This window comes from Hipposideros armiger, unplaced genomic scaffold (assembly GCF_001890085.2).
Source record: "Hipposideros armiger isolate ML-2016 unplaced genomic scaffold, ASM189008v1 scaffold_1509, whole genome shotgun sequence".
NCBI classification, from domain to species: domain Eukaryota; kingdom Metazoa; phylum Chordata; class Mammalia; order Chiroptera; family Hipposideridae; genus Hipposideros; species Hipposideros armiger.
Genome location: NW_017732859.1, coordinates 118,227 through 145,738, shown reverse-complemented (window position 1 = coordinate 145,738; position 27,512 = coordinate 118,227). Strand labels below are relative to the sequence as shown.

Below are 27,512 nucleotides of genomic sequence, written 5' to 3'. Positions count from 1 at the left end.
AAGCTCTATATAAATAAGCTCTATATAAGTAGCAAGCATTTTCATTGTTATATCCCCAACAACTACTATTGAATCAGGCAGAGAACAATCATACAAACATTATTTATGGGATGAAAGATGTTTGGGTATGAAGGAAAGAATGTATTATGAATTTCTAACAAATGATACATGTCTCCCAAGAAGAATTTTGAACAAATGGAGTAGATTTGATAAATAGTGGGGGAGGGGATCCTCAACTAAAATAATACCTAAGTTTTGTATTGCAAAAACAAAAAATTTGTATTGCAAAGCCATTTGCAAAATATATTAAATATTATATCTCTATAGCTGTAAGCATAATGCTTTCTATTAGATGGATTTTTTAATCTAGTAAAAAAAAAATAAAAAGTGTCTGTTCTGCGCCAGGCAGTGTTCTAAGCTCTGTGATAACCATAACAAACAAAACAAGGCCTTGCCCTCATGGAAGTTATGTTCTCATGGGACAAGATGGGCATATAAATAGTAAGCAAATAATTATGTAGTGTGCCATAAAGTAATCAGTACCGTGGAAAAATAATGAAGCAGGGTAAGGATGTCAGGAGTATCAGAGGCAGGAGAGGGCCTGTTTTATTTAGAGTGATAAGGGAAGGCCTCACTGATTAGGTGTTAATATAGCAGAGACCCAAAGAAAGGAAGTAGGAAATCATGTGGATACGGAGATGAGAAGAGGGATTGGTTTAGGCAGAGAGGTTAGAAAATTCTTGAAGTGAGAATATGTTTGTCAACTAAGAGGAAAAGCCCTAGCAGGGCTTGAAGCCAGAGAGGTATCCCAGGAGCCAGTTCCTATGAGTTTAAGGCAGCCGTGTGCTGACATTTAACTTTTATACACAGACCAATAAGCATTGGAAAGGATGCTTAACCAATTCATAAATCAAAGAAATAAAAATTAAAGTAATTTTGTTTGGGGCCTGAAAAATTGACAAGATTGATCATGCATCATGTTGGTGAAAATATGGGAAAATGAGCCACATCACATTTGGGTCATGGGAGCTGCACATTTGAATAATTGTTTGAACAATAACCTATATAGAAAATTTTGATTTCAATGCATTTGACCCTGTCATTTTAGTTCTGAGAATTTTTCCAATAATGTTATTGTAATGTTTTCCAATAATGTTATACATTTAAAAATATATTTACAAGGAAATCTTTACTATAAAATTGCTTAAGATAATTTGGGAATTACCTAAATTACTAAAATACATTCTAATATATCCATTAAATAGAATATTAGGCAGCTATTAAATATGCAAACAGTCTATGGCAGAGAGAGCCACTTGAGACCCAATATCTTTCCTAATAGAAGCCCCAATTTTTTAGTTGGGCATGTGGCAACATGCAATAAACACTCCATTTCTCAGCTTCTGTTGCAGCTATGAGTTGTTCTGTGACTAAGTTATGGTTAATAGCTTATATAAAGAAATGGTTCTATGAAACAATGGGGTCATTACACATTTTTGTCTCTTCCTCTTTTTTACTGTCTGGAATGTTGCACTTTAATGATAATAAAAGCTGTAGCTTCAATAGCCACATTGATCCTTTGCAATATAAGGCACTCATTGAGGAGAGATCAAAAGGATGGCCTAGGGTAAGAACACAGGGAGACCCCTCCACACGGCCGCAAATCAGCCCTAGATTGCCTTCCCCCAGGTTTTTAGGCTTATTCTGTTTATATTGCTGATGCTTTACATCTCTGTTACTCACTTTAACCCTAGGTGATTATTATTATTTTTTTAATGCAAGTCATAAGGTAGCTAAACAGCATGTTTCTAAATATATCTGGGCGTCTGTTTATGGGGAGAGAGGGAGAAAGATGGCAAGTTGGAAGAGAGAACATAAATCGTCTGTGGAACAGGTGATTTTCACTTCCTTCTTAATAACTTTCAAATGTAATGGGATATTTTTACATAGTCTTAATGTTCTCAAGATTAAAATAAAAAAACTTTTTAAATGTTTCTATAAATTGGCTTTCATCTATATTTGAAAATTAAAATAATGAATATACACATACAGATGTATTGGTAATTTTTTAAAAGTTTAAACTTTGATAATTTTTAAAAGCTACTACAAAGGAATAAATTCAGACTGGCCTTTATATTTGTTTTTCAGTGAACTTGTAAGTGATTGCATGGAGAAAACATTTTCAGATATTCTAGGGGTCATTAAAAATATAACTCATAGTTGTTTGCAAAATATCATTAAAAACAGCCTATGGCCAAGTTAGAAATAAATAAAAATAAATCAAATCAATATAAATAAAAAGTAATATAAATAAGAATCTAATCTAAAATTATAAAGATGTGTTTTCTAAATAAAAAATTAGTAATATTATTTCAAGAGTAGAGTAAATGAATAATTCTCTATAAGAAAGAAGATTTTATCCTAAGAATCCAATCATTGCTTAATATCAGGATACCTATTAATATACTACCAGTAGTTCAAACAGAAAGGTCATACTTTCTTTCCATTTATTCTGCATAAGGGCCCAAAATTACATTCATCCCTGAGAAGGAGACAAACTGTATGAAAAATAACAATGTAAATATACATTTTATTATCAAAAGAAATCTAGCTTAAATGAACAGGAAATATTATAATTAATGATGCAATACTGGAGGCATTTTCATTAAATAATAATTAAGAATGCCCACTATCACTATGTTAATTGTATTATTTTTCTAAAGGTATATGATAAATATAATACTTCATGAATATGATATAAAAGCTGTGATTATTGGTAAAGAAAAGACAAATCTATGATTTGCAGTTGATAATTTTTTTTAGTGGGGTGACAATAATTAAGCTACATAGGTTTCAAGTGTACAATTCTGTAATACGTCATCTATATACCACAGGTGTGTTCATCACCCAGAGTCAGTTTTCCTTCTATTACCATATAGATAAAATTTTATGTATAGAATTTTCAAAAGAAAAACTAATTGAATAATTCTCAGCGAATGTTCAGTACAGATCCTGAATTAAGTTTATGAGTATATTTAAGGATCAATAGTGCCTGCCATTTTCTTTTCTTAACATTCATAGCAATAATCAATTGGAAACTATGGAGCAAAGAAATAGCAATCAAAATAGTAAGAAAATACAATTTGCCTAGGAATATACTTACCCCAAAATTTGAGGAGGTTGTAGGAAGAAAAACATAAACCTTTGCTTAAAGATAAAAAAGAATATGTGACTTAATGATTACATAAAACATGGCCCTAAGCAACTGAGTGTACATATGTAAATCCCATTGAAATCCCTTTAATTGTCAGAAAACTTATAACATCATTCTAAAATTCCCCTGGGAGCATGTACAATACAGGAATAACTAAGAAGAATGTGAACAAGAGAGGACTAATGAAGGTTATAAAACTGCAGTGATTGGGCAGGCCGAGTGGCGCATTGGTTACGAGTTGGCTTGGGACGCCAGCTCTGAGCAGCAGGGCCCCAGTTTGGATCCCACATGAGGGCCAGTGACACTGCGTCCTCTACAGCTAAGATGGTGAACAACAGCTTGACCTGGAGCTGAGCTGCCGTGAGTTGCCAGTGATGGCGTAGACTGCAGTAGAGCTGGCCGGCAGCTGGCATGGGCTTTCGTGAGCTGCTATGAGCTGCTGTGAGCCGCCGTGAGCGGTGGTCCAATGGCCAGCGAGCGATTGCCTCATGCGGGAAGAGTACAGTGATAATACCAACATGGGCCAGTGAAGCGATGTCCTCCACAACTAGACTGAACAAAAAAGGACAGCAACTTGTCTGTTCCCCTTTCCCTATTCCCCAACGCTGTTCCCCTCCCTCAATTCCCTAATAAAATCTTTAAAGTAACAAAAACAAAAAAACCCCACAGTGATTAACAGTGTGATGTGGCATGATAAATCAGTGATGTAACAGTAATGACTTCTACCATAAACAGTCATTCACTGTGTGACAGGCAGTGTAACAGGGAGGCACGACATACACAGAACATCGCACCTGGTCTATGAGTCAAGTGTTAGTGTATCTACTTCATACGTGGAAACTGGTGTTGGAGAAGTTAACTAATTTATTTTAAAAATGCCACAATTAGTATTTTATACAATATAAAAGAATATAAAAGAAGGCCTCATTCCACATTGGAGATGCTAATCAGTGAGAATGATTTCCTTACTTTCTATTTTCTAGACCAGCTTTCCAGACACCTGGCTATTTTTTGTTTCATATCTAAATGAGTATTAGGTTACTTATTATATGTTTACATTAGGCCATTGTTTCCCTTTGAGGATTTTGCTGTTGTTTGTTTGTTTGAAGTTAGTTTGAGTAGATTTCAATCTCTTACAGTCAAATATTCCCTAACATACATGTCAAAATCTAGTGTCTTTGTTTTATATCCTCCAAAAATAGATAGCACAGAGCACATTCTAAACTAAAGTTAAAGACAATGCTACAATTTTAAGAAAAGGAAGTATGATTTAAGAAGTTTATCTTTCATATTCATTGAAAAAAATCAATAATATCTTCACTAATAAAACTTCATAGTTCACAGCACATAACTTACCTCTATTTTAGAGGACAAAAAAAAACTTAAAATCAATTATAAGAAATTATAGATGGAGTAGTACAGTATTTAAGCTTGGAAAATAAAAGCAGACAGAAATAAATGTAAATGAATTACATTACAAAACATTTGTGCTTTTTACATGTCACATAATATCATAAACAAAATTTATTATCAAACAACTAAGTAAAAAATACTTGCTAACATAAAAATACTTGCTAACAATCTGACAATTAAGTTCACGAAAACTCACCCTAGAAAAAGTGCTACATAACTCATTGCTGAAAATTACTATGGTCACCTTCCAAATACTCCCCTTGGTAAGCCATGCACCGACGCCAGCGCCTAGTCTACCCTTCAAAGCAATTTTGGAACTCTTTTTCTGGAATGGCCATCAGAGCTGTCGTTGTATACCCTTCATGTCCCAAACGTCATCAAAATGTCTTCCTTTCAATATTTCCTTTATTTTTGGGTAAAGAAAGAAGTCATTGGGGGCCAGATCAGGTGAGTAGGGAGGTGTTCCAGTACAGTTACTTGTTTACTGGCTAAAAACTCCCTCAAAGAGAGTGCCATGTGAGCTGGTCCATTGTTGTGATGCAAAAACCAAGAATTGTTGGCGAAAAGTTCAGATCATCTGACTTTTTCACGCAGCTTTTTCAGCACTTCCAAATAGTAAACTTGGTTAAATGTTTGTCCAGGTGGTACAAATTCATAATGAATAATCCCTCTGATATCAAAAAAAGGCCAACAACATCGTTTTGACTCTTGATTTGGACTGACAGAACTTTTTGATCATGGAGAATTGGCTGACTTCCATTGTACACTTTGACGCTTTGTTTCAGGGTCGTATTGCTACACCCATGTTTCATCACCAGTGATAACACGGCCCCAAACATTGTCTTACCTCTCCAAAAGGCCTTGGCAAACTTCGATTCTCCATTGCTTTTGTTCATTGGTGAGCTCCTTTGAGACCATTTTAGCACACACCTTTCTCATGCCAAGATTTTCAGTTAAGATTTTCTTGTTTCTCTGTCAGTGTTCACTTGGTCTGCTATGCTTCTCACAGTCAGCTGATGATTTTGATGCACAATTCGATGAATTTTCTCTTCAGTTCCACTCTTTACTGGCTGTCCTAAACTCTCTTCATCAGTGATACGTTATCTCCCCTCAGAAAAATGTTTAATCCATTTGTACACTGCTGTTTTCTTCATGGCATTATCCCCATAAACTTGGACTAATAAGTCCCTGATTTCACTTCTACTCTTGTCAAGTTTAACAAGAAATTTAATGTTAGTTCATTGCTCTAATTCTAGCTCAGACATTCTCGCAATGGCACACAAAAACACGTAACAATGTAATGAACGTCATTCAGTGAGACACTGCCACACATCGCCACAAACACAACTGTGAGACACTGATATACCAAGGTTATGAAACCTTTACCGGGCTATTTGTACAGTGCTGCCAATGTAAGCACATGGTGGCAAGTTCATGAACTTAATTGCCAGACCTTGAATGAACATGAGCTAATATGTTGCTATAAGAAAAAGGTTTACACAGTTGATAAAAAACACAAAACTTATAACAAAATAGAAATATATTATTAATAGTTCACAAAAAGCTAGTTAATGAAGATGTTAAAAGTTCAATGATAACAAAATATGCCAATGAAACTATTTTTCATCTATCAAATTAGTAACTTCACTAAAAAGAAATATTTAAGGGCTGGCCTGGTGGCTCAGTTGGTTAAGAGTTAGCTTAAGAGTACGAGCTCTGAACAGGGCCACTGATTTTAATATTCACATGGGCCAGTGATGCTGCGCCTGAGCTGAGCTGCCACTGAACTTCCAACAGGTGGCAGGATGGCTCCGCTGGTGAGCACATGCTCCTAACAACAAGACTGCCTGTTCGATGGTGGGCTATGCCCACCCACAACTAAGACTGGACTCGGCACCTTGAGCTGAGCTGCCACCAGATAGCTCAGTGGATAGAGCATGCATTCTTTTTTTTTTTTTAAAGATTTTTTTTTAATTGGGGAATTGGGGGGATGGGAAGAGTGCTAGGGAATTGGGGGGAAGGGAACAGACAAGTTGCTGTCGTTTTGTTCTTCAGTCTAGTTGTGGAGGATGTTGCTTCACTGGCCCAAGTTGGCACCATCATTGTGCTCTTCCTGGGTGAGGCACATCAGTCGCCGGCTTCTGGACGGCCGCTCACTGCGGCTGCTGGCCGCTCACGCTGGCTGCTGGCTACACATGGTAGCCCATGGCAACCCACTGCCACAGGGGCTGCAGCCTACGCCGTCCCCGGCGACTCACAGCAGCCCAGCTCCAGGTTGAGCTGTTGTTCAGCATCTTAGCTGTGGAGGGCAGTGTCACTGGCCCTCATATATGGGATCTGAACCGGGGCCCTCTGGTGTCCCAAGCCAGTTCTTAACCATCGCGCCACTCGGCCGGCCCGAGCATGCATTCTTAACAACAAGGCTGCCACATGGGATGGTGGCTATGCCCACCCACAAGTAAGACTGAACTTGGCACCCTGAGCTGAGCTGCTGCCTGGATGGCTCAGTGGATACAGCATGCGCTCTTAACAACAAGGCTGCTGGTTCGACTCTCACATGAAATGGTGGCTATGCCCACCCGCAACTAAGATTGTAACACAGCACCTTAAGCTTAGAGGCCACGAGCTGCTGATGCACAGCCAGATGGCAACTGGCGCCCTCTGCAACTAAGATTGAAGAACAACAACTTGGCTGATCCCTTTCCCCAATTCCCCAACACTGTTCCACTCCCCCAACTCCCCAATTTAAAAATAAAAAATTCATTTCTTTGTCAGTCATTATCTTAGATTTCTTATATGCATATGGCATAAAATTTTGATAGTAAAGTGTAAAAATATTTGCATCTAGAAATTCCACTTTTAGGAATACATTTGAAGAAAATAAACTTACACCTAGACAAAGCAAAAGCATAACAATTTGCATCATCATACAGTGTGTATGAAATAAATATTGAAAACATCATCTAAAAGTTTAAGTAATATATACTATAATTCCTGATGGAATATTACAAAATCAAAAATCATATTTAGGGCATTTTATTGCTATTTGTTATGGTTACAACAAAATAATAAAACAAACAGAACTGATTTTACAAAATTAATGAACTTTATAAAAATAAGTTGAGTTTATTACGGAGTTATAAGAAGGTTAAGAAATATTATTTCTTAAGTCAGAAAAAGTCAAGAACCATATGACTTCACTGATATCTGGGATACAAAACTGAAAGCAATAAAGGAACAAGACAAACAAATAAAGAATCAAAAACTCATAGACACAGACAATAGTTAAAAGGTGTGGGGGGTGATAGATGAGGGTAAAAGGGATCAAATACATGGTGATGGAAGGAGAACTGACTCTGGTGGTGAACACACATGTGATATTAGATGATGTATCAGAGAATTGTACACTCAAAACCTATGTAATTTTACTAACCATTGTCACTCCAATAAATGCGATTAAAAAAAAATGTAATACGGTATCCTGGGTGGGATCCTGGAAGAGAAAAAGATATTATGTAAAGGAAATCTGAATAAACTATGGACTTTAACTAATCAACTAAACCATTTACTAATGAACTCAACTTTAGTTGGTTCATTAATTATGACAAATGTACTATAGTAATGTAAGACAATAATAGGGGATACTTAATGCTGGGCATATGGGAACTCCCTGTACTATCTTCTCAATTTTTCTGTAAATCTTAAAAACTGTTCTAAAAAATAAATTTTATTAAACATTTTTTAAAAATATATTATTTCTTCATTAAAATATTTTATGGTTCTTTATATTTAATTTATTTTTTGCAATGAGCATCACTTACCTTTATGATAAAATAAAAAAGCAAGCATACTTTTAAAATAATTTTATTGAACATTAACAACAGTATGATAGTGGTTTTAGCCTGGTATTTGAGGAAGGTGGGCAATTGGGAAGTTTGGTACAAAAGTAGTCTTGATCAAAAATTGACTGTAAATAATAGATTCATAGAGACCATAATGCCTCCGTCTTCCTGGAAAAAGTAGAGAGAAGAAAACATGAGTAACTGGATTATGGGAAGTAAGCTATAAATAGAACTAATCTCTATTTTCACAAAAGGGCTGTGGTCCTGTCATGCCCAAATGGGGAGATCTGCACTAAGGCCTCATTGCCTCAGCATAGATGGAGCAGCAGTCCTAGTTGACACCGTGGTACAAGTAGACCTCATCACAAACCAAGAAGGGATGTGACCCAGCAAAACGGACTTCTTGGGGAGGAAGCCAGACACCAGCTGTACATAACGTGTCTGATTATTTTGTTTTGCACATGCATCAGAACTAAATATTTTCTATTCACTGAGTAGGTTCTTGAGAAAGTAAGGACTGAAGGGTTTTCTAGCTGAACGTATCATTTCTTATGCAACCATTATACTATGGCCAAAGTCAAAAAGGGTTTCAACCATTAAGAGAAGGCAGATCAGATGATCCTCAGTGACAACAGGACATGAGCACTCTGTCATTATTCTCTGTTCTACCTAGATTTTATGTATAGACTCTGAGCTGGGAGCACCCAAATCCATTTCTTGGATATATTTACCTGAGATGCTTCATATAAGTGTTAAATCCCAGGGAAGAGGTAGAAATAACGTGTCATAGTTACTCTTTCAATTGTGGGCATCTGGGCCAGTACTTCCACATTCTCAAATGAACGCTGGACCTAAATTAGTAAAAAAAAAACCTTTAGAGATTTTCCAAAAAGGAAATTTGGACTTCTCTCTCAGAAATGAGAAAACTTATAGTATGTATTAAGGCCATAGCCAGATAGTATAAACAGAAGAAATATTTAGCTTTTCCTTGGATACAGTGCATACATGAAGAAACTATTGTAGAACCCTCAAAAGTAGTCCCTTAATGGGCAAGGCTCTCAGAATCAGAGAAACTCACAGTGGTTCTATGTATTACTTCAAAAACTTCCTGTTTAAATAAACTGGGAGTACAGGAAGAAGCATCAAGAGGACTTAAAGGCTTCAGAATTCCCATAAAAGATTTGCAAATGGCTCTACAAAGTTTTCTGGGGCATAAAATTAAAAGGACAAGATGGTCCCTACCTTTCGAAAAATCTCCTCCAAATGATAACACCAAGAATATTCTTTCAAGTGGTAGATAAGTTGGGAAATGAAGAGAGAGCCATATATTTCCGTTCTCCAAGACATATTATCTGCAAATAAAATGTATTAAAATATTAGAGGATGTGGCCTTTGCTTGAGTGTAGAAGACTCCTAGAGTGATGGCTTTTAGACCAAGTTTGATTTTGGTGCTTTGGAGGAGAGAGGGAAGCCAAATCTGGATAAAGCTGGGGCCTCATGTTTTTATACAGCCCAGAGAAAACCATGTGGACCCTCAATCATATATACCCCCTTGACTTTCATAGTTAGCAGGGTCAAAGTTATGGCCCTCAGGATTGCAAGTACTGGGAAAGAACCTATGTCCTTTCAGCACTTCCTATATAGTAGAAAAAAAAGAAACAAGTTCTTGACATTTCTTGATTCTAGGCCTTCTCTTCATCTATACTGTTTCCTAGTATAATTTTTTGCACATATAGTTTTGTTGTGTGAATATCTTTTGAATTACTACTTCTCTTTTACCATTGCAATGTAATGAAATATCTCCTATTATAAGAAAGCGAATATTCTATTTTTCATTTCTCTACAAATCCCTCCCTATTTCTCCTTCCTTTTTTTAGTCAAAGTTCTCAAATGTGTCTCTACTCACCATCTTCATTTTCTCTTAACCTGCTCATTCCCATCTAGCTTCTCCCTCCCATACTGTATTTGTCACCCATATTCTCCAAGTCATTAAATCTAATGGCAATGTATTGGGCCTCACCTTTACCTGATCTCTCATTCACATAAGAAATTATTGGTAATGCCAATAGATTTTTTTTGCAGTAACTGTGACAACACATACTCCTACTTTTCTGATTCTCTGACCATAACTTCTGAGTCAAATTTGATGACAAATATTTCTGTCTCTGACTTGGAACTCTAGAGTTCTTCCAGCCTTACCTGTAGGATCTCTTCTCACTCTATTCTCTGTTCCTAGATAATTTCATCAATTTTTAGAATACTAAATAGCATCCCTAGGCAAGTATCTCCCAAAATTCTAACACAGATCTGTCCTCTGAAAAATACAGCTATGTAACCCTTTTCTCTTCATTTCATCTTGAAATACATATGCCAAAGATACCTCAAACTTTCTTGAGGATTCCCATTTTAATGAATGCACCATAGTCATACACTTAAAACCTATTATTCCTTCTTCTTCGCCTGCCATATCCACTAAACCATAAAGTCATATTAATTTCTATATACTAATTATTTCTTATATCCAACAACTTACCTCATTCCAAGACTATCATTATTACCTATGGCTTATAATACTGCAATACCATTTTAACCTACCTCCCTATATCTACTCTTCTTATATCCATTGCCCACAGAATACCCAGAGTGATTATTTCAAAATGGAAATATTATCATTTCCTTGCTTAAATTTTAACAAAATTTTGATTACTATTAGCACAAAGTAATGTTAGTAATAAACTATATTGACATATACTTTATTCCTTAACATATGAGGCCTCAAATTGTGTGGCTCCTGCCTGCCTCTCCAACCTCCCTCTTGTTAACCCTCCCCTGGCTCCATGCTCTAGCCTCACTAGCCCTGTTTTCCAAGCTCCTTTCTTTCTCAGGCACTCTGTGTACACTTCTCTTTCTGTCCACAACGTTCCTTTCTTACCCTTACTGTGGTTAACTGCTTCATTTTTCAAATTTGAGTACTAACTTTCCTTTAAAGCACTTATCCCTGTTGACAATCATTTATTTCTGTTATGTTGTGTGTGTTTTTTCCCCAATTAATTTCTGTTTCTCTGGCCTGCCTGTACACTCTGTAATTTTGAGTAACCATGTCTGCTTTATCATATGCCCAGTCCTAGAACATAGTATGTGTACAAAAAAATGAATGCAGAAATTTCATCTATTAGACTTCATTTTCTCAGCTAAATTAAACATATGTGTGTCAGGCCATATATGACTTTTAAACTACATTTAATAGAAAAAATATAAAGCTCTTCTTTTAAATATGTATCCCCTAATATATAAAATAAACTGAAGTAGAGCTCTTCCAGCTGTGCAGTGGGAGTTGCCCGCATGGCTTTCTTCCTATTATGCAAGACTAGACTCAGAGGGTACTCCAGTCCATTGCTACTCACATATGGTCATGGACCAACAGCACTGCCATCACCACGGAGATTTTCAGATAGGCCCTATTCCAGACCTACTGAATCAGAAATCTACATTTTAATGGGATCCCCAAGTGATTTCTATGCACATTAAAGTGTGTGATGACTACACTAGAGCACTTAAAACTGACTTGTGTAAACTAGGATTTTAAAATTGCCCTTGTTATGTAAATGTTTGCTGAAACAGTATCATGGATGACTGTTAAATAGATTTCCTACAGGCCAAACCACAAACGATAAGGAATATCTACTTTTATTACCTCCCACTGTGATTTTCCTATCAAAGAAGGATTTTCGGTCACTGGCTGCATTATCCTGAAGGCAGGCATTTGAATGTTAACTTATTTCCTTAGACTAGATTCAAACAATAAGCCAAGAGTTTCCATGATATGTGGAGCAAGTACTACAGTTTCCCTGGTTGGCTCATTTAATTGCTTGTAGATGATCAGGTGGACCAAGCCATGAGAAGATAATACATTTCTGTGCCATGACTATACTCAAACAAACAAACAAATAAACAAAAACAAAGTAAAACCTTTTATTTCATTTATAGATAGACTACTTTAAGTCTTTGGACCCTCTCCAAACTCCTGTTTAGTTTGAAAGTTTCCTCCAAAATCAAGACTTGCACAGTCTGACAATTAAGTTTGCAAACTCATCCTAGAAAAAGTGCTACATAACTCATTGCTGAATATCACTATGTTCACCTTTGAAGTACTCCCCTTGGAAAGCTATGCACCAATGCCAGTGCCTAATGCACCCTTCAAAGCAAGTTTGGAACTCTATTTATGGAATGGCCATCAGAGCTGTCATCGTATTATCCTTCATGTCCTAAATGTCATCAAAATGTCTTCCTTTCAATATTTCCTTTGTCTTTTGGTAAAGAAAGAAGTCATTGGGGGCCAGATCAGGTGAGTAGGGAGTGTGTTCCAATACAGTTATTTGTTACTGGCTAAAAATCCCTCCCAGACAGTGAATGCCATGTGAGCTGGTGCATTGTCGTGATGCAAGAGCCATGAATTGTTGGCCAAAAGTTCAGGTCATCTAACTTTTTCACACAGCTTTTTCAGCACTTCCAAATAGAAAACTTGGTTAACTGTTTATCCAGTTGGTGCAAATTCAGAATAAATAATCCCTCTATATATCAAAAAAGGTTAGCAACAGTGTTGCAACAAGTTCACGAACTAAATTGTCAGCCCCCATGTAGCTTTCTAGTTATGACAATTTCAATATTTTAAATGTCTTTTCCACCTAAAATATCTCACTAGGGAGAAACTGTTCTTATATTAGTGATAAAATGTGACCATAGCCAGGTCTGTGATCTAGGAACTAATAGATTAAAAAACTGTTCTCTCTGAGTCACTTACGTGGAGTTGAAGATTTGAAAGCAATGAAATCCTTTTCCACATGGGTCTGTGTAACAGCATCACTCCAGAAGTAACACTGAAAGGTATGGTCATATCTACATGCAGGAGCTTCTCCTGAGTCAGCCACCCAAGTAGCCCCAGTACCTTCTGGGAGAGACATCCATGTCATATGAAAGATCTTATATTCAAACACATACACACACAAAATCTTTCTTACCATTGTTTCTTTACTTCAGTACATTTCAATGTTGCATTTATTAAAAATGCAAGTATCTTACTACTAGAAAAACTACCTCACTGACTGGGAACCATACAGAGCCCACTTAAGTTTAGAGTAAACTTGCTGACAGCCTAGTCCCAAATGACAGTGGCAATCCTAATTATTCTAGGCTACTTATCATTACTTTAGGAATGATACAGATTTATTACAATTTCTGGACTGGGCCTAAGAGTAGTATTAAAATGTTGCTTCTTTCACCCATCCCTAGGAATGTGAAGGCTAGACATCAGGCTAATAGAAAAAGTGCACATCTACTCCCTGGGTTTCCCCAACTCAGACTCACTGCCTCTGCAGGCTTGCGTGATGATGACTTTCGGTTTGTCTCTCAGATTCTGGCAGTTACGGTTGTTGAAAATTCGGAAGATGGTATCATCGTGAAGAATATCTGGCTTTTCCTTTTGGTGCAGAGTCCCATAGATTCCTTCCAGGGTGCCATGTGACATAAACACCAGGATTGTGCTGTCTGAGGATTGGTGCTCTGGGCGGGCAGCAAACTCCCATAGCACTTCTTCCATTTCCTGAAAGAAACTCCAGAATTACTATTAAGAAACTTTCCAGACATAGTTCATACTCAAACAGTAGATGGAGTTTACAAAAAGGAGTAGATACCAAAGAATCAGGTGATTTGGACTTAGAAAGATGCTGGGAGATGAAGTAAAATAAGGGGCAAGTTAGATGACAAGTCTCCAAAAAGAATGTTTTGCTTTCACCTGTTTTATATGTTGGCGCGCCCATAAATTTTTGTTGAAAAAGACAGAGAGAGAGAGAGTTTTCTGCTGACAAAAATTATCAACACTTAACAAATACAGTAAAACCTTGGATTGCGAGTAACTTGTTCTGCGAGTGTTCCACAAGACGAGCAAACATTTCTAATAAATTTTAACTTGATAAATGAGCGATGTCTTGCAATAGAGTAGTACGTGACACCGAACATCACATGATCACAACTGAGCCAATGTTTCTTCTCTCTCTTGCTGCGGGATTATGGGTGATTTTCTCCCATGCTTGGAGGTTATGGAGGAGATCTCGTCTACAGAGGAGGAGGAGAAAAAGGTGGAGGAACCCCTCACTTCAAATGAGATTAGGGAGATGTGTAAAATGTGAGAAATAGTGCAAAATTTTGTAGAAAAGCACCACCTGAATAAGACTGTAGAAGTGCGAGCGATGAATCTTTTTAATGACAATGCAATGTCACATTTTCGCAAAATCCTCAACAGGAGGTAAAATCATCATTGGATAGGTTCCTTGTTAAAGTTGCATGAAAAGAAAAAGATTCCATTGAGCCAATAGATAGCAGTGATATCGTGACAGTGAAAGTCATCCTACACAATAACCCTCCTCTCTCTTGTCTCCCTCACACCAGCTACGAAGGTTTTCAAAGGTAAGTGCAGGTGAATTTATTTTTCTTTATATTTTGTATTTTCTTTATTATTTTGTATTGTATTACAGTATTGTAATCATCTTTATATTAATATTTTTGGGTTGTGGAACGAATCATCAGAGTTTCCATTATTTCTTATGGGGAAATTCACTTTGACATACAAGTGCTTTGGATTACGGAACAAATTACGGAACATGTTTCTGGAACAAATTACATTCACAAACCAAGGTTTTATTGTACCTTCATCAGGAAATCAGGTTTAAAATGGTTTGTATAAGGTCACTCAGCATATTTTTGGCAGAGACAGAATAAAAATTTTGTCTGTGTGTGTGTGTGTGTGTGTGTGTGCGCGCATGCGTGCGCATATATAACTTTTTTTTTTTTACTGCGTACATGGTTTTACCTTTAGACACATGATATTGAAATGATAAAAGTCTCATGAGCTCCTTCTATAGGTATCAGGTAATTTCAGGGCCTAGATCTTTCATCTTACCCAGACTATCAAGTAATAGATGTCTTCCAGATTGAGGCCTTTAGAAAAATCCAACATTTTTTTAGTGAAACACTACTACATGGAGCTGCTTTAAATCTTTGATATGAGGATTATGCACTGGAGGACGCTGAAATCCAGAGGATCCTATTTTGGAGCAAATATAACTCCTGTAACATTCACTTTGTTCTTACAGCTGCTAAGGAAGAAGTTCTAAATGGTTTAGGAGGGAAGGAAGATGATCCCACTCTCCTGAGTCATTACCCGAGCTGTGATATCCTCTTTTACAACCACTGAGTAGCCAAGGTTTTCAAGCAGTTCTTTCATCCCCTTAAGGTCGATTTCAGAACTATCTCGGTAAGAAAGGTGTTTAAATTCTTTGTTGCAGATGATGAGGGCCAGGCGTGTTCTGCCCTCCTGCTCCATCACTGGATATATCTGCAATTAACAGGCACAGAGTGAGTTGTCCCAGACCCCCTCCCTTTTGCCTCCAAAGTCCACACAAAACAGGCCCTTACAATTATAGAGTGGATGACTGGAGAGCTTGGGAATAGGAATATGTCCTCATGAGGAAAGAGGTAAGAACACAAACGAGAAACATGTACTAGAAACCTGGTTTTGGTTGTGTGATGGATAGGAGTTTAAAGTGTGTTCCAAGATGTAATGGAAAAGACAAAAATGTCATGTAAGGACAACTTAATTAGATAGCATCCTATAGCATTTGGCCTGATCTTAAGGTATTTACAACAAGAACTAAAATTCCCAGTGAATCCCCATGTCTTGTTTAAGTGGGCAAATTGTATGTCTCTGTATTCCAAAGCATACTACCTCATCCGCCTTGGTTGTCTTCATTCTGTGGAAATAATCATAAGAACAAAGCTTCAACTCAGGACTGGGTTCAAAAGCCTGGATTTTCTGAGGAGCTAAAGGAGAGAAAAAAACAACAAACTCATTAAGCAGTACCATGCAATGCCTTACAATCATATAGCTCTTCTGATTGGGTTCTCATTCTTTGGCAATACTTACTACTATTCCACCAAAAAGCTAATATAATAAGAAAATCATGTCATATTTAAAATGACTAAAACAAAAACTTGAGCACTCACCCTTTTCTTTCTGCTTCTTACTAACCCCACCATAAATTTCTGTTTTATGATAGTTGGTGGTCACAGCATTGACTAATCTTTCAAACCCAACACATTAGACTCACATAAACATGGTATCTAAGGTTTGGAAGGAAGCCTAATATTAATCTACCATAGTCAAGTCATTATCCAGATATTTAAACTCCACTAACAATACCCCAATTTATTATTACCACTCTCTGAAATATTTCCACTACCAGGGAACTCACAGCATTCTAAAGCATTTTAACAGTTCTGAGTATTATAAAGTGTGAACCCTCTAAGCATTGTTATGTATTTCCTGCATTGGGACCACACAGTAAAATTTCTTTCCCTGTGAAAGCTCATGAATTCTTCTATGCCTTTAACATCTTCCCATTATTTTATGTAAATGCCCCATATAAACAATTATTGTATTTTATCTTAATTGTATTTATTGTACTGGAAGCTTAATTAAGACAAGGAAGATGTTTTTAATGTTTGTATTTCCATTGCCTAAAGTGATATATGGCCCGGGTTAAAAGTTTGTAACTAATTATTAATGAATAGTTATCTTCAACTTGAAAATAGCTACCAAGCATCCCCTCCCTCATGTTGTTTCCCCTTAGGGCAACAAGGCTCTATTCCTTCTAACATTTTGCATAAGAATGGTTTCATCTTTTTAACCAAAAAGTTCATCTACCACTCTCTCCCCATCTACTTTATTTTTCCTCCCACTACAAAGGAAGACATGTTTTTGCTCCTATGTAAGGCTAATACCTCTCTTTATGCTCTGAGTTCCATTCCGTCTCACCCACAAGGATTTTATTAAGGCATTTGTGCAGCCCTGTCTTCTACATCATCAATTTCCCCCACTCTTCCTGCTGTGTTAACCCCATTGACATATCAGCATGCCTTAATATCAGTTTATCTTTTAAAAACACCTTCCCTTGACCACATGTCCCCTCCAGCTGTTGTCCCATTTCGCTGCTCCACTTCTCAGCATAGTTCCTTAAAGGCTTTGTCTATTTTCACTACTTTCAAGTTTTCAACTCTTGTTTTTTCTTATATGCAATATAAACTGGCTATTACTCTCACCACTTAAATGAAGTACTTGTTATCAAGGTTACCACTGACCATTTTTTGCTTTTTTAGCATTTAACATGGTTGAATACAGTTTGTTTCTTGAAAAAATGTTCTGTCGGCTTTTGTGATGCAGCATTTTCCATCCATTCTTTCTAAATGTGTCTCCTCTGCTGTTCTCTATCAACATCTCTCCCCAGACAGCCTCTTCCAGCTCCATCATCTTATATGCTCTCTACATGCTGATGAACCCCAATATGTATTCCCACTCCTGATTCCTCTGTGAACTCCTCATGTGAACATCTACCTGTTTATGCAACATCTACCTTTGGCTGCAGCACATGTTTCAAACTAAACATGCACAAAGAAGGACTCCTGATGTTTGTCTACTCTTACAAATCTGTTTCTCCTGAGTTTTCTCTCAATCACAATTTTTTTTTCCAATCTCAGCAATTGGTACCCTTCACCCAGTTGCCAAGCCAGAAACCTAGAACCATCCTTGCTTGAGTCCTTCATTTCTTTTATCAGCCCACATCCAATCCATCCTTAGTTTCTGCTGACTCTACCTCCAAAACAGACTCCAATTTTAACTACTTATCATCATCTACATCATTACTACAATGCTAATCTAAAAGCTATTGTCTCTTAACTGCAACACGTAACAGCTTTCAACTAGCCTTTTTGACAATGTTTATTAGTCTGCTTCAAAACTGCTTGAAGGTTTTGCATTGCAAACCAAATCCCAATTCTTTCCCACTCTCTAAAAGGCCCCAAATGGTATGGTAGCAATGGTCTTTTTAGCAGCTCCTCCAGCCATGCCGCCCCTAATTTCCGACTGCCTAGCCAGATTGGCTTTTCCTATGACCCTGTTACATGACAAGATCTTTCCACACTCAGAGCCCTTGCTCTTGTTTCCCCTTTCCATGGAATGCTTTTGCTTTGGAGTTCGGCACAACTCCCACCCTATTGTTCAGGTACTTACTGGAATATCACCTCAAAAGAGCTCTCATAGCTGTCCACCCTGGCTCACGTGCCTCCCCCTCCACCCCAACAACAACATCTCTTTCTATGGCCTAATTCTCTTTTCTCCTGTATAATTTACCTGAAATTATACTATTTAATTTTTGCATGTTTATTATATATCTACCCTCACTACACTGTAAACTCCATGTAGACATGATTTTTATATTGCTTACTGCTATAAACACAGTAATTAGAATGGCATCCAATAGGTTTTTCAATTAACATGTGAATATACGTATCATGTGAATGGACTAGTAAAGGTTACTTTTTATTATTCCTTCGTCAGTTTGTCCAGAACTTTTGAAAATATGGCACTCAGAAGACAACACTATCACTACTCTCTTTCTAGATACTATCACTTTTTAATGTGGCCCAACAATTCATCAGTGTCTTTGGTGACCACATTGTATGTCTGATTCACAGTGTTTTTTAAACATGTATTTTTCTTAACCACATCTTTATTCTGTTTTGTGTAGGTGGTATTTGCTTGTGTCTTAGATGTTTTATGAATCCCTTTTTTTTCGTTTTAAACTGCTTTATTTAAGTGTAATCACAGCATGTTTGACATCAGTTCCTTGAGTTTCTACTGTACCATCTGACACAGAATTTCAGAGTATAGCATCTTCTTTTCATTTACTTGCTTCAGAGACTGCACTTTTTACACCCAGTGTATGATGCTTGCACTGAAAATCTTATATGAACCATAAGTTCTTGCATAATAGTAGACAGTTGTCTCAGGCATTTTTTCCCTGTATTTACTTGTAATATGCATAATTTGATGTGATTATATATTAAGTAGATATATAATTTATTCAGTACTTGTTTTGGAATGACATTTCTTTTTTAAAATTTTTATTTCTTTGAAGATGTTATTAATTCCATTTAAAAATATGAGCGATGGAAAGGTTGGAATATATACATATCAGAGAATATGGTTAGTCAGTGGCAGATGGGCTCAATGTAGAGATTTCTTGAGTATACTCCATTTCTCTTTCCACTGCACCGTAGGGTCTTTCTTATATGCCTTAGCTCAAATAATGTCATTTTGTGTCAGAGGTAAAACCAATGTCTGGAACAATTGTCATGGTCCTCAGTTTCATCATATGCACTTTCACTTCCCAATTTTTAGGAGAATTGAAGAGCAGGGATGTATATGTTAATCTTACTTTTGAAAGACTTTTTTAGGGGCAGAAGGGAGAAATACCCAGATTTCCTGAATCTAAATTCAATGGTCTTAAATTTAGTGGTCTTTCCAATATAACATATGGCCCGTAGATAGCTGCCTTACTGCAAGTGATGTATAAGAATTTCCACGAGCTACTGGATTCGGAGGGAGTTACCTGATGGAGGGAGAGCCAATGCCATGGCTGATTCAGCTTTTTTCTCATCTCTATTTTCTTCACTTTCATCTTCAGATTCTGAAGTGGAATGAACAAAAGGTTAAGGATCAATGTTCCGCAAGTGATGTATAAGAATTTCCACGAGCTACTGGATTCGGAGGGAGTTACCTGATGGAGGGAGAGCCAATGCCATGGCTGATTCAGCTTTTTTCTCATCTCTATTTTCTTCACTTTCATCTTCAGATTCTGAAGTGGAATGAACAAAAGGTTAAGGATCAATGTTCTACTCTGAAGGTTATTTCCAAACATGAAAATTACTGAAAACATAGGTTTCCTAACTCTTTACCAGAATGCATTCTGACAACGCTAGAAATCTAAGAGTTTTCACCTGTGATGTGAGATTTGGAGGTACTTACCTGCTGAAGAAGAAGAAGATGTCTCACTGTTCTCAGATTCATCATCCTCACTTTTAGAATGAGAGTCTGAAATAAAATGAAAAAAAGACAAAATTAAAAAATTTGTTAGTAAAGCCGAATATCTAGAACCTACCCACTTCAAACTCTTTCCCTTGCACTGGCAAGGAAATGACTACCTTAGCATGGGGATACTGGATGAAGCATGAAGATTTGACTCATTCTCTAAGCTCCACGTTTGTTTTAGAGGACTATAACTTTCTGCCAAGTGACGGAGGAGTCAGAGTTTCCATGAAACAATGAAGAGATCATTACCTTCCTGCTTATGTAATTCAAGGAATAATCAAATTATTTAATCAAGGCTTTTCTGCAATAGCATTTTTCATTTTGAGGAGGTAAACTACATCTCTGTACAAAAGATAGTCTTTCAACAACAACAAAATAATCCTCGAGGGGTGGTCCAAGGATTTGGAATGTGCTTATATATATATATATATATATATATATATATATATATATATATATATATATTTTACTCTGGAGTAAGGGTCAGCAAACTATGGCCTGAAGGCCCAATTCAGCTGAACACCTGTTTTTGTAATATAAAGTTTTATTGGAATATATCCACACTCATTTTTTACATATTATATATTGCTGATTTCATGCTACAACAGCATATTTGAGTCATTGTGACAGAGACCACATGATCCAAAAACATTAAAATACTGTCTTCCTTCAAAGAAAAATTGTTCCAACCCATACTCTAGACAGAAAGACACATATATGTTCCACTTATCCTCAAATTCGTTATGCTCCTTTAACAAAGAGAAATGTAGGTTCCATGAGATTCATCCCTTAGGATAAGCCACAGTGAAACAGAAGATGGTGAGTTTTTCTATTGAATATTCTATATCTGTGAATGACTGTAGAGTTCACAGCATTTGGCCAGAGTCGCACAGATTAGCCAAAGACTATCATTGAGTTTAATGCAGCTCCATCACCATTCATTTATTTAAATGAATAATTTAACAAATATTTACTCAGCACCTATTATGTAGCAGGTGCCATTTCTATGAATTTGAGATATATTCCTGAACAAAGCAGACAAAGATACATGCCTCATGGAGCTTACATTTTAGCAGGGAGAGTTATAATGAATAAGTAAATGTTATGGAGTGATTGAAGGTGACAATTGCTAAAGAAAAAAGAAAATGTGAGAAACGATTGAGGATGCTCAAATAGACACTGGAGTAGATCAGAGCATATTCCAGTATTAAATAAGAAAGTCAGGCAAAGAACGTACTAGAGATGTGGATATTTATTCTCCACTTGCAAACAGAAATAAGAAGACAAAAACTGCATAAGGATAATAGATAAAGAGCAAGGTACTAGCCCTTTGGCCCAAGGTACTCACCTAAACTCGGTTTTTCTTTGAAAAGACGCTCCACAAGTCGTTTGCTTGCTGTTTGACTTTTCTCAGCAATATTCTCAGCCAGGTTTTCAGTGCCTTCCACAAGGAGGGTCACTCCTTTCCCTAATCTTTGTAACTCATTTAACACATTATTTTCCATCAAATCATCAAAAATGTTGTCAAGAAAGTTCTTGGCAATGGACTTCACCTTGTTCATAGGATCTTCTTTAGGTCTCTTGTCTGGAAAATGATAGGATTTTAGATTTGGGCAGGACCTTAGATATGTGAATCTAAGCCAGTGATTTTTAACATGTGGGAGAATTTCCTGAAAAGTTTGATAAGCAGAGCTTCCTGCAACCCATCCCCAAAAGTTCAGATTTGATAGATCAGGGTGGAGTCTGTGAATTTTCATTTCTAACAATTCCTGATGATGCCAAAGACCACATGTAGAAAAACACTTATCTTGTTCGAGCCCATATCTTTTCATAGATGCGGAAACTGAGGTTCAGAGATGAGGTTCAACTTTACTAAGGAGCTTAATGATAGCTGACTCAGTTCAGTCTTTGTATCATCCATCATGCCTCCACCTCCTGTCACTTTTTATCAACACTTACTTTAAAAACACAATATATTCAATGTGTATAGCAGTACAACATATGCAGATTACACATTTTGTTTCCATGGGCATGGCTGGCAGGGAAGCAGTCTGTATACAGAGACTGAGAGCCCAAACTACAGCTGGTTTGCTTGCTGTGCAATTGAAAGGTCATACAGAGGGCAGAAATAGGGGGGAAATGGCAAGTTACTCTGTTAAACAACATGGAGTCTCAGCCCAACGAGAGAATGCTTATAAAATGGGGGAGAATTCTGGGTCAGTATGAGTCCAAAGAAAGGCCTAAAATCACAGGAAGGTTTTCAGAACACAAGTCCAGAATTGTCACATTTTCCTTTTTTTCCAAGAAGCTGTTAATACATTAACTAAAATACCTTGTGTGTTAGCATACTCATTACTGTGCCCCAAGCCCCCATCCCCAGAGAAAAAGAGTTTTGTCTTGTGAATGCCCCTTTCAGGGCTTCTTCTCTTCTCTCATCCTCTTTTCCTGAGCTATAAATCCCCCCCAAATACAGTCATAAACAACGGAAAAACCGGGGCCACTCACCAGCCATTGCTGCTCCGGCTCCTTGGGCAGGAAAAGCAGTGATAGTGAAAGCAGACCTCTTCCTTTGCTCTCAGAGGGCGGGTGTGTTAATATTGCCTAATTTAGAAACTGCAACTTCTCAAACTCTCGTTCTTTGCCAGGATAGAATTTGACTCCTCCTCTGATATGTAACTTCTTTCCTTTGGAAAACAGGGAGCAAAACCTGTCTTTTCTCTTTGATACAACAGTCATCAGAAGAGCAGAATGAAATACACACAGTAAATGTCTGTTCTGTTTTTCAGTCTATTTTTAACACAGTTAAATCAAATAGTCCCCTATTTGTCTTTGTGGCACCCGTTAGCCACTAAATGGCAGGGAGGCCTCACTTGACTGACGCCTGCTCAATCTTGGCTGGAAGTGAAGTGTTAATGTAGAATGCTTGAGAGGAATGAGAAACTGACTCAGAACTGCTTAACTGTGAGAGGAGTACCGCTGTTTTAATAACCCAAGTGAGTAATCTCTTTTCTCTCTTTCATGATCTGCTTACTTGTCATTTCTGGGTATTGTTTATTTACATATTCATGTGTTTATTTTTTATTTGCTTAATGCAAAAGGGACTTGCTTACTTAATTTAAATAATAATAGATTGCCATTAAAATTAAACAATAGAAAAAAAATTTTAATGGAGTAAGATCATCCAGCTTCTTTGATTTCAAACTACAAAGTAACCACAATTTTATGTTTAGTTTGTATATTTGTGAATTTTTTCCTATGCTTTAAAAAAACCCAAAATGTGAAGGTTCCTCACTGCCCTCACTTCTGTAATCCAGATCTAGGCTACCACCAAATCTGAATTTTTGCAATAGCCTTCTAGTATAAGTGCTCTTTCTGCTTCTCCCTTGGCCCTGTCATTGCATTCTCATCTCAACCCCATAGCCAGAGTAATCCTGATAAAATATAACTCTGATAATTTAATTAATTCTTCTACTCAAAGTTTTTCCAAAAACTTTCTACCTTAGAGTAAAAGTGAAAGGTCTTTTATAGTAATGGTACCTTGTATGATCTGCACCTTGGTCACCTCCCTGATCTCATGTCCTAACTTTCCCCTATGCCGTTTGCTCCGGATTCTAGCCATGCTAATTTCCTTGCTACTCCTCAAACACACGAAGCACACTCCCACCCCAGGCCATTTCTACTTGCTTTTCCTCTGCCTGGAATGTTCTTCCTTAACATGTCTTATGGCTGGCTCTCTCTCTTTCTTCAAGTTTCTGCTGCTGATAAATTTGTATGTATTTTGTTTGTTATCTTTCTCTTATCATTTTACTATATGTTTTCCTGAGGACAAGGACTTTGTTTTGTTTTCTGTTTGATGGCCAATACCTGATGTAGAGTCAGTTTTTAATATTTAAGGTTGAATGAATGAGTGGATCTTTTGTTGATTATATGCATTGTAAAAATTCCTTTCCCTGGTTTCTGCAACTTGTATTTTTTTCCCACTACTTATGAATTCACTTTTATTTTTATATATTTCATAAGTTTTATTGAGGTATGATTCATTGTACTTATTTAACGTATACCTTTTGATGAGTTTGGACATACGCATACACTCATGATCCCATAAACACAATCAAGGTGTAACATGGTATACAATACTCTTAAATTTTGTTAAATTTATTAATATTTGTCTATGAAATATGCTTTCTGAATCATGTTGAAAAATCCCCCCTATCTGAATCTCATAAAGATATTTTTCTATGTTTTTTTCCTCCTTAAAGCTTTACTACATCTGGTATATTCTTTTGTGTGTGGCTTGAGGTAGCAAAGTGCATGTGTGCATGTTGCATGTGTGTTAGAAAAAGTGTGTGTTTTTAAAAATAATTTATTGAATCACTTATTTTACCTCTGCAATTTGCCATATTCTATATTGTTCATTTCTAACCTTTGTATGCTTTTTTGTGTGTCTGTTTGTCCACCTGTGTACCAACTGATAGAGCTTTATATTATGTCACGATTTCATGATTTGTATTTAGGCAATCTTCCAACCCCTTTTTATTTTTTTTTTCTTAGCTATTTTTACTACTTTACCTTCCAAACAAAGAGTGTAAACAACCTGTCAGGTTCAAGAAAATGCGTTGTTATGTTTTCTTTGGTATTCTGTTGTGTTTATAGATTAATTTGGGAGAAAAATTAAAATCTTTACATTTATTTGTCTTCTTATCAATGATGGTGGCATATTTCTCATGCTAGTTAAATCTTTTATGTCACTAATTAATTTCTAAAAATAGTTTCCCATGTATACCTTGCAGCTTTTTGTTTAGAATTTTCTTTAAATATATTACAATATTTGTTGTTATTGCAAAGACAGGATTAAAAAAAAGCAAAAACATTTTCTACTTGAATAGCAAAGCCTATTAAATTTTGTATATTTATCTGAATTCTTGCAAATGTGGAGATTTTATTATTAATTCTAAGAGATTTTCAATGAATAAAATCATATTTTCCAGGATCTGTGATGATTTTTTTCTTGTGCTTCAAACTTTTATACTTTTGGTTTTATTTTCTTGGAATTCAGTGGCATCAATATCAGAAGTGACTTTAATCTGAGGAATACCACAAGGTGCCTGTGACTTCAAACTTGCCAAACAAATTGTTATCCTTGGTCATAGTCCTCTCACCTTCGTAAACCTGAATGATTGCACCAGGCTGGTAGTCAGAGTAGGTAGTGAAGGTCTGTGTCTGTTTGATAGGAATGGTAGTATTGTGCTTGATGAGGACAGTCATGGCTCCACCAGGTTTCAATGCCAAAGGGAAGAGGAGTGACATCCAACAACAGCAAATCTTGAACATTTTCAAATTTGTTTCCAGATAAGATGGCTGCACCATAAGCAGCAGCCTCATCAGGATTGATGCTCTTATTCAACTCTTTTCCATTGAAGAAGTCCTGTAAGAGTTTCTGTATCTTGGAGATATGGGTAAAACCACCCACCAGGACAATATCATGGATCTGGGTCTTGTTGAGCTTGGCATCCCGAAGGACATTCTCTGCAAGGTCCAGGGTGCCACAGAAAATGTCAGCATTCAATTCTTCAAATCAGGTACTGGTGATAGGGATATAGAAATTGATTCCTTCATAGAATAAATCAATCTCAATCAATCTCAGTACTGGCCTCAGTGCTGGAAGAGATAGTATGCTTAGCACGTTCACAAGCAGTACGCAGGCGACGGACATCCCTCTTGTTCTCACTGATGTCCTTCTTATGCTTGTGCTTGAACTCTACAATATGATGGTTGACCATTCAGTTCTCAAAGTCTTCTCCACATAAGTGGGTATCCCCCAGCTATAGATTTGACCTCAAAGAGTCCATCTTCAATTGTGAGAATTGACACATCAAAAGTGCCACTTCCTAAGTCAAAGATCAGCTCCAATCTTTTTGTCTAAGCCATAATCAATAGCAGTAGCAGTTGACTCACTGATGATTCTATGTACATGGAGACCAGCAATAGTGTCAGCATCTTTGGTAGCCTGATGCTGAGAGTCATTGAAATAAGCAGGTACTGAGACGACAGCATTGGTCATAGTCTTCCTAAGGCAGACTTCTGCAATTTCCTTCAAGTTTGTCAAAACCATAGATGACGCTTCTGGATAGAAAATTTTGTCTCCCCTTTGTATTCTACTTGGACCTTGGGCTTGCCAGCATCATTCACCACCATAAAGGGGCAATGTTTCATATTAAATTATACAATAGCATCATCAAATCTATGTCCAAACAGGCATTTGACATCAAAAACCATGTTGGTGGGGTTCACTGCAACTTGATTCTTTGTGGCATCATCAATCAATCATTCGGTATTAGTAAATGTGACATAACTTGGCAAGGTTCAGTTTCCCTGATCATTGGCAATTATTTCCACTTTTCTGTGCTGGAATACACCCACACAAGAATAAGTGGTTCCAAGATCAATGCCAACTGCAGGTCCCTTAGACATGGTTGCTTGAGTGTAGGCAAAGAAGAGAGATCCCGACAGCTGCTCCACATTTAATTGATTAGTTTTTTTTTAAAGGACCAGCTTTTGCTTTTAATGATCTGCTTAATTTTTTTATTACCATCTCACTAATTTTTGCTTTTTAATATTTATTACTTGCTTTCTTCTGTTTTCTTATTGATTTGGTATTTTTCCAACTGCTCAAAATGAATGATTAGTTGATACTTTTTTTTCTTTCTTGTTTGTGCGTGTGTGTACATAGTTATATGTTTGTATAAGTATTTGCAATGTGCATATATATGTGTGTATATATATATATATTTTGCCATCTGTATGGTGATGTGTGACACTCTTTATGTTATTGGGTTTCTAGTACTCTCACACAGTAGAACGAGGTCTCTATAATATGTATTTTTGATCTTTGTGATATGTTTCATGTTTCCAGATGGACAAGCTAAGTCCAGACATATAAACATCATGAATCTTTGTAGTGTTAGGTAACACTTATAATTCACAATTCAGTTAAGCCTTACAATTCATAACCCTTACAGATTCAGTCTCTTATTACTTTGGAGAGACAATGCAGTACAGTGGT

The 27,512-nt window shown here is 36.7% G+C and overlaps 1 protein-coding gene and 1 pseudogene across 3 annotated transcripts; both read right to left on the bottom strand.

The window, feature by feature from the left end:
• Positions 1–8,475: 8,475 nt before the first annotated feature.
• On the bottom strand, positions 8,476–23,440 carry LOC109377699 (caspase-12-like). 3 transcript variants are annotated; one of them, XM_019634131.1, is made up of 12 exons: positions 22,955–23,440; positions 21,798–22,034; positions 20,387–20,452; positions 20,139–20,216; positions 19,971–20,048; positions 16,250–16,344; positions 15,686–15,859; positions 13,834–14,068; positions 13,271–13,417; positions 9,712–9,821; positions 9,201–9,320; positions 8,476–8,637 (listed from the first exon to the last, which is right to left on the bottom strand). In XM_019634131.1, exons 1-11 carry the CDS (start codon positions 22,959–22,961, stop codon positions 9,222–9,224), a joined length of 1,326 nt encoding a protein of 441 aa, XP_019489676.1. In that variant the 5' UTR covers positions 22,962–23,440; the 3' UTR covers positions 8,476–8,637; positions 9,201–9,221. The 3 variants fall into 3 exon arrangements, with proteins under 3 accessions (XP_019489676.1, XP_019489677.1, XP_019489678.1); XM_019634132.1 differs by having other exon boundaries at positions 13,271–13,414; XM_019634133.1 differs by lacking the exon at positions 19,971–20,048.
• Positions 23,441–23,626: 186 nt separating this feature from the next.
• On the bottom strand, positions 23,627–26,920 carry LOC109377695 (heat shock cognate 71 kDa protein pseudogene; annotated as a pseudogene).
• Positions 26,921–27,512: the final 592 nt, after the last annotated feature.

Bases quoted from the DNA above. Each gene is read 5' to 3' on its own strand.
- LOC109377699 (XM_019634131.1), bottom strand. The intron at 14,069-15,685 runs GTAATGACTCAG...AGTTTCTTTCAG, and splicing joins AAGAGGATATCACAGCTCGG to GAAATGGAAGAAGTGCTATG. The intron at 9,822-13,270 runs GTAAGTGACTCA...TTTTATTTGCAG, and splicing joins TTTCAAATCTTCAACTCCAC to ATAATATGTCTTGGAGAACG.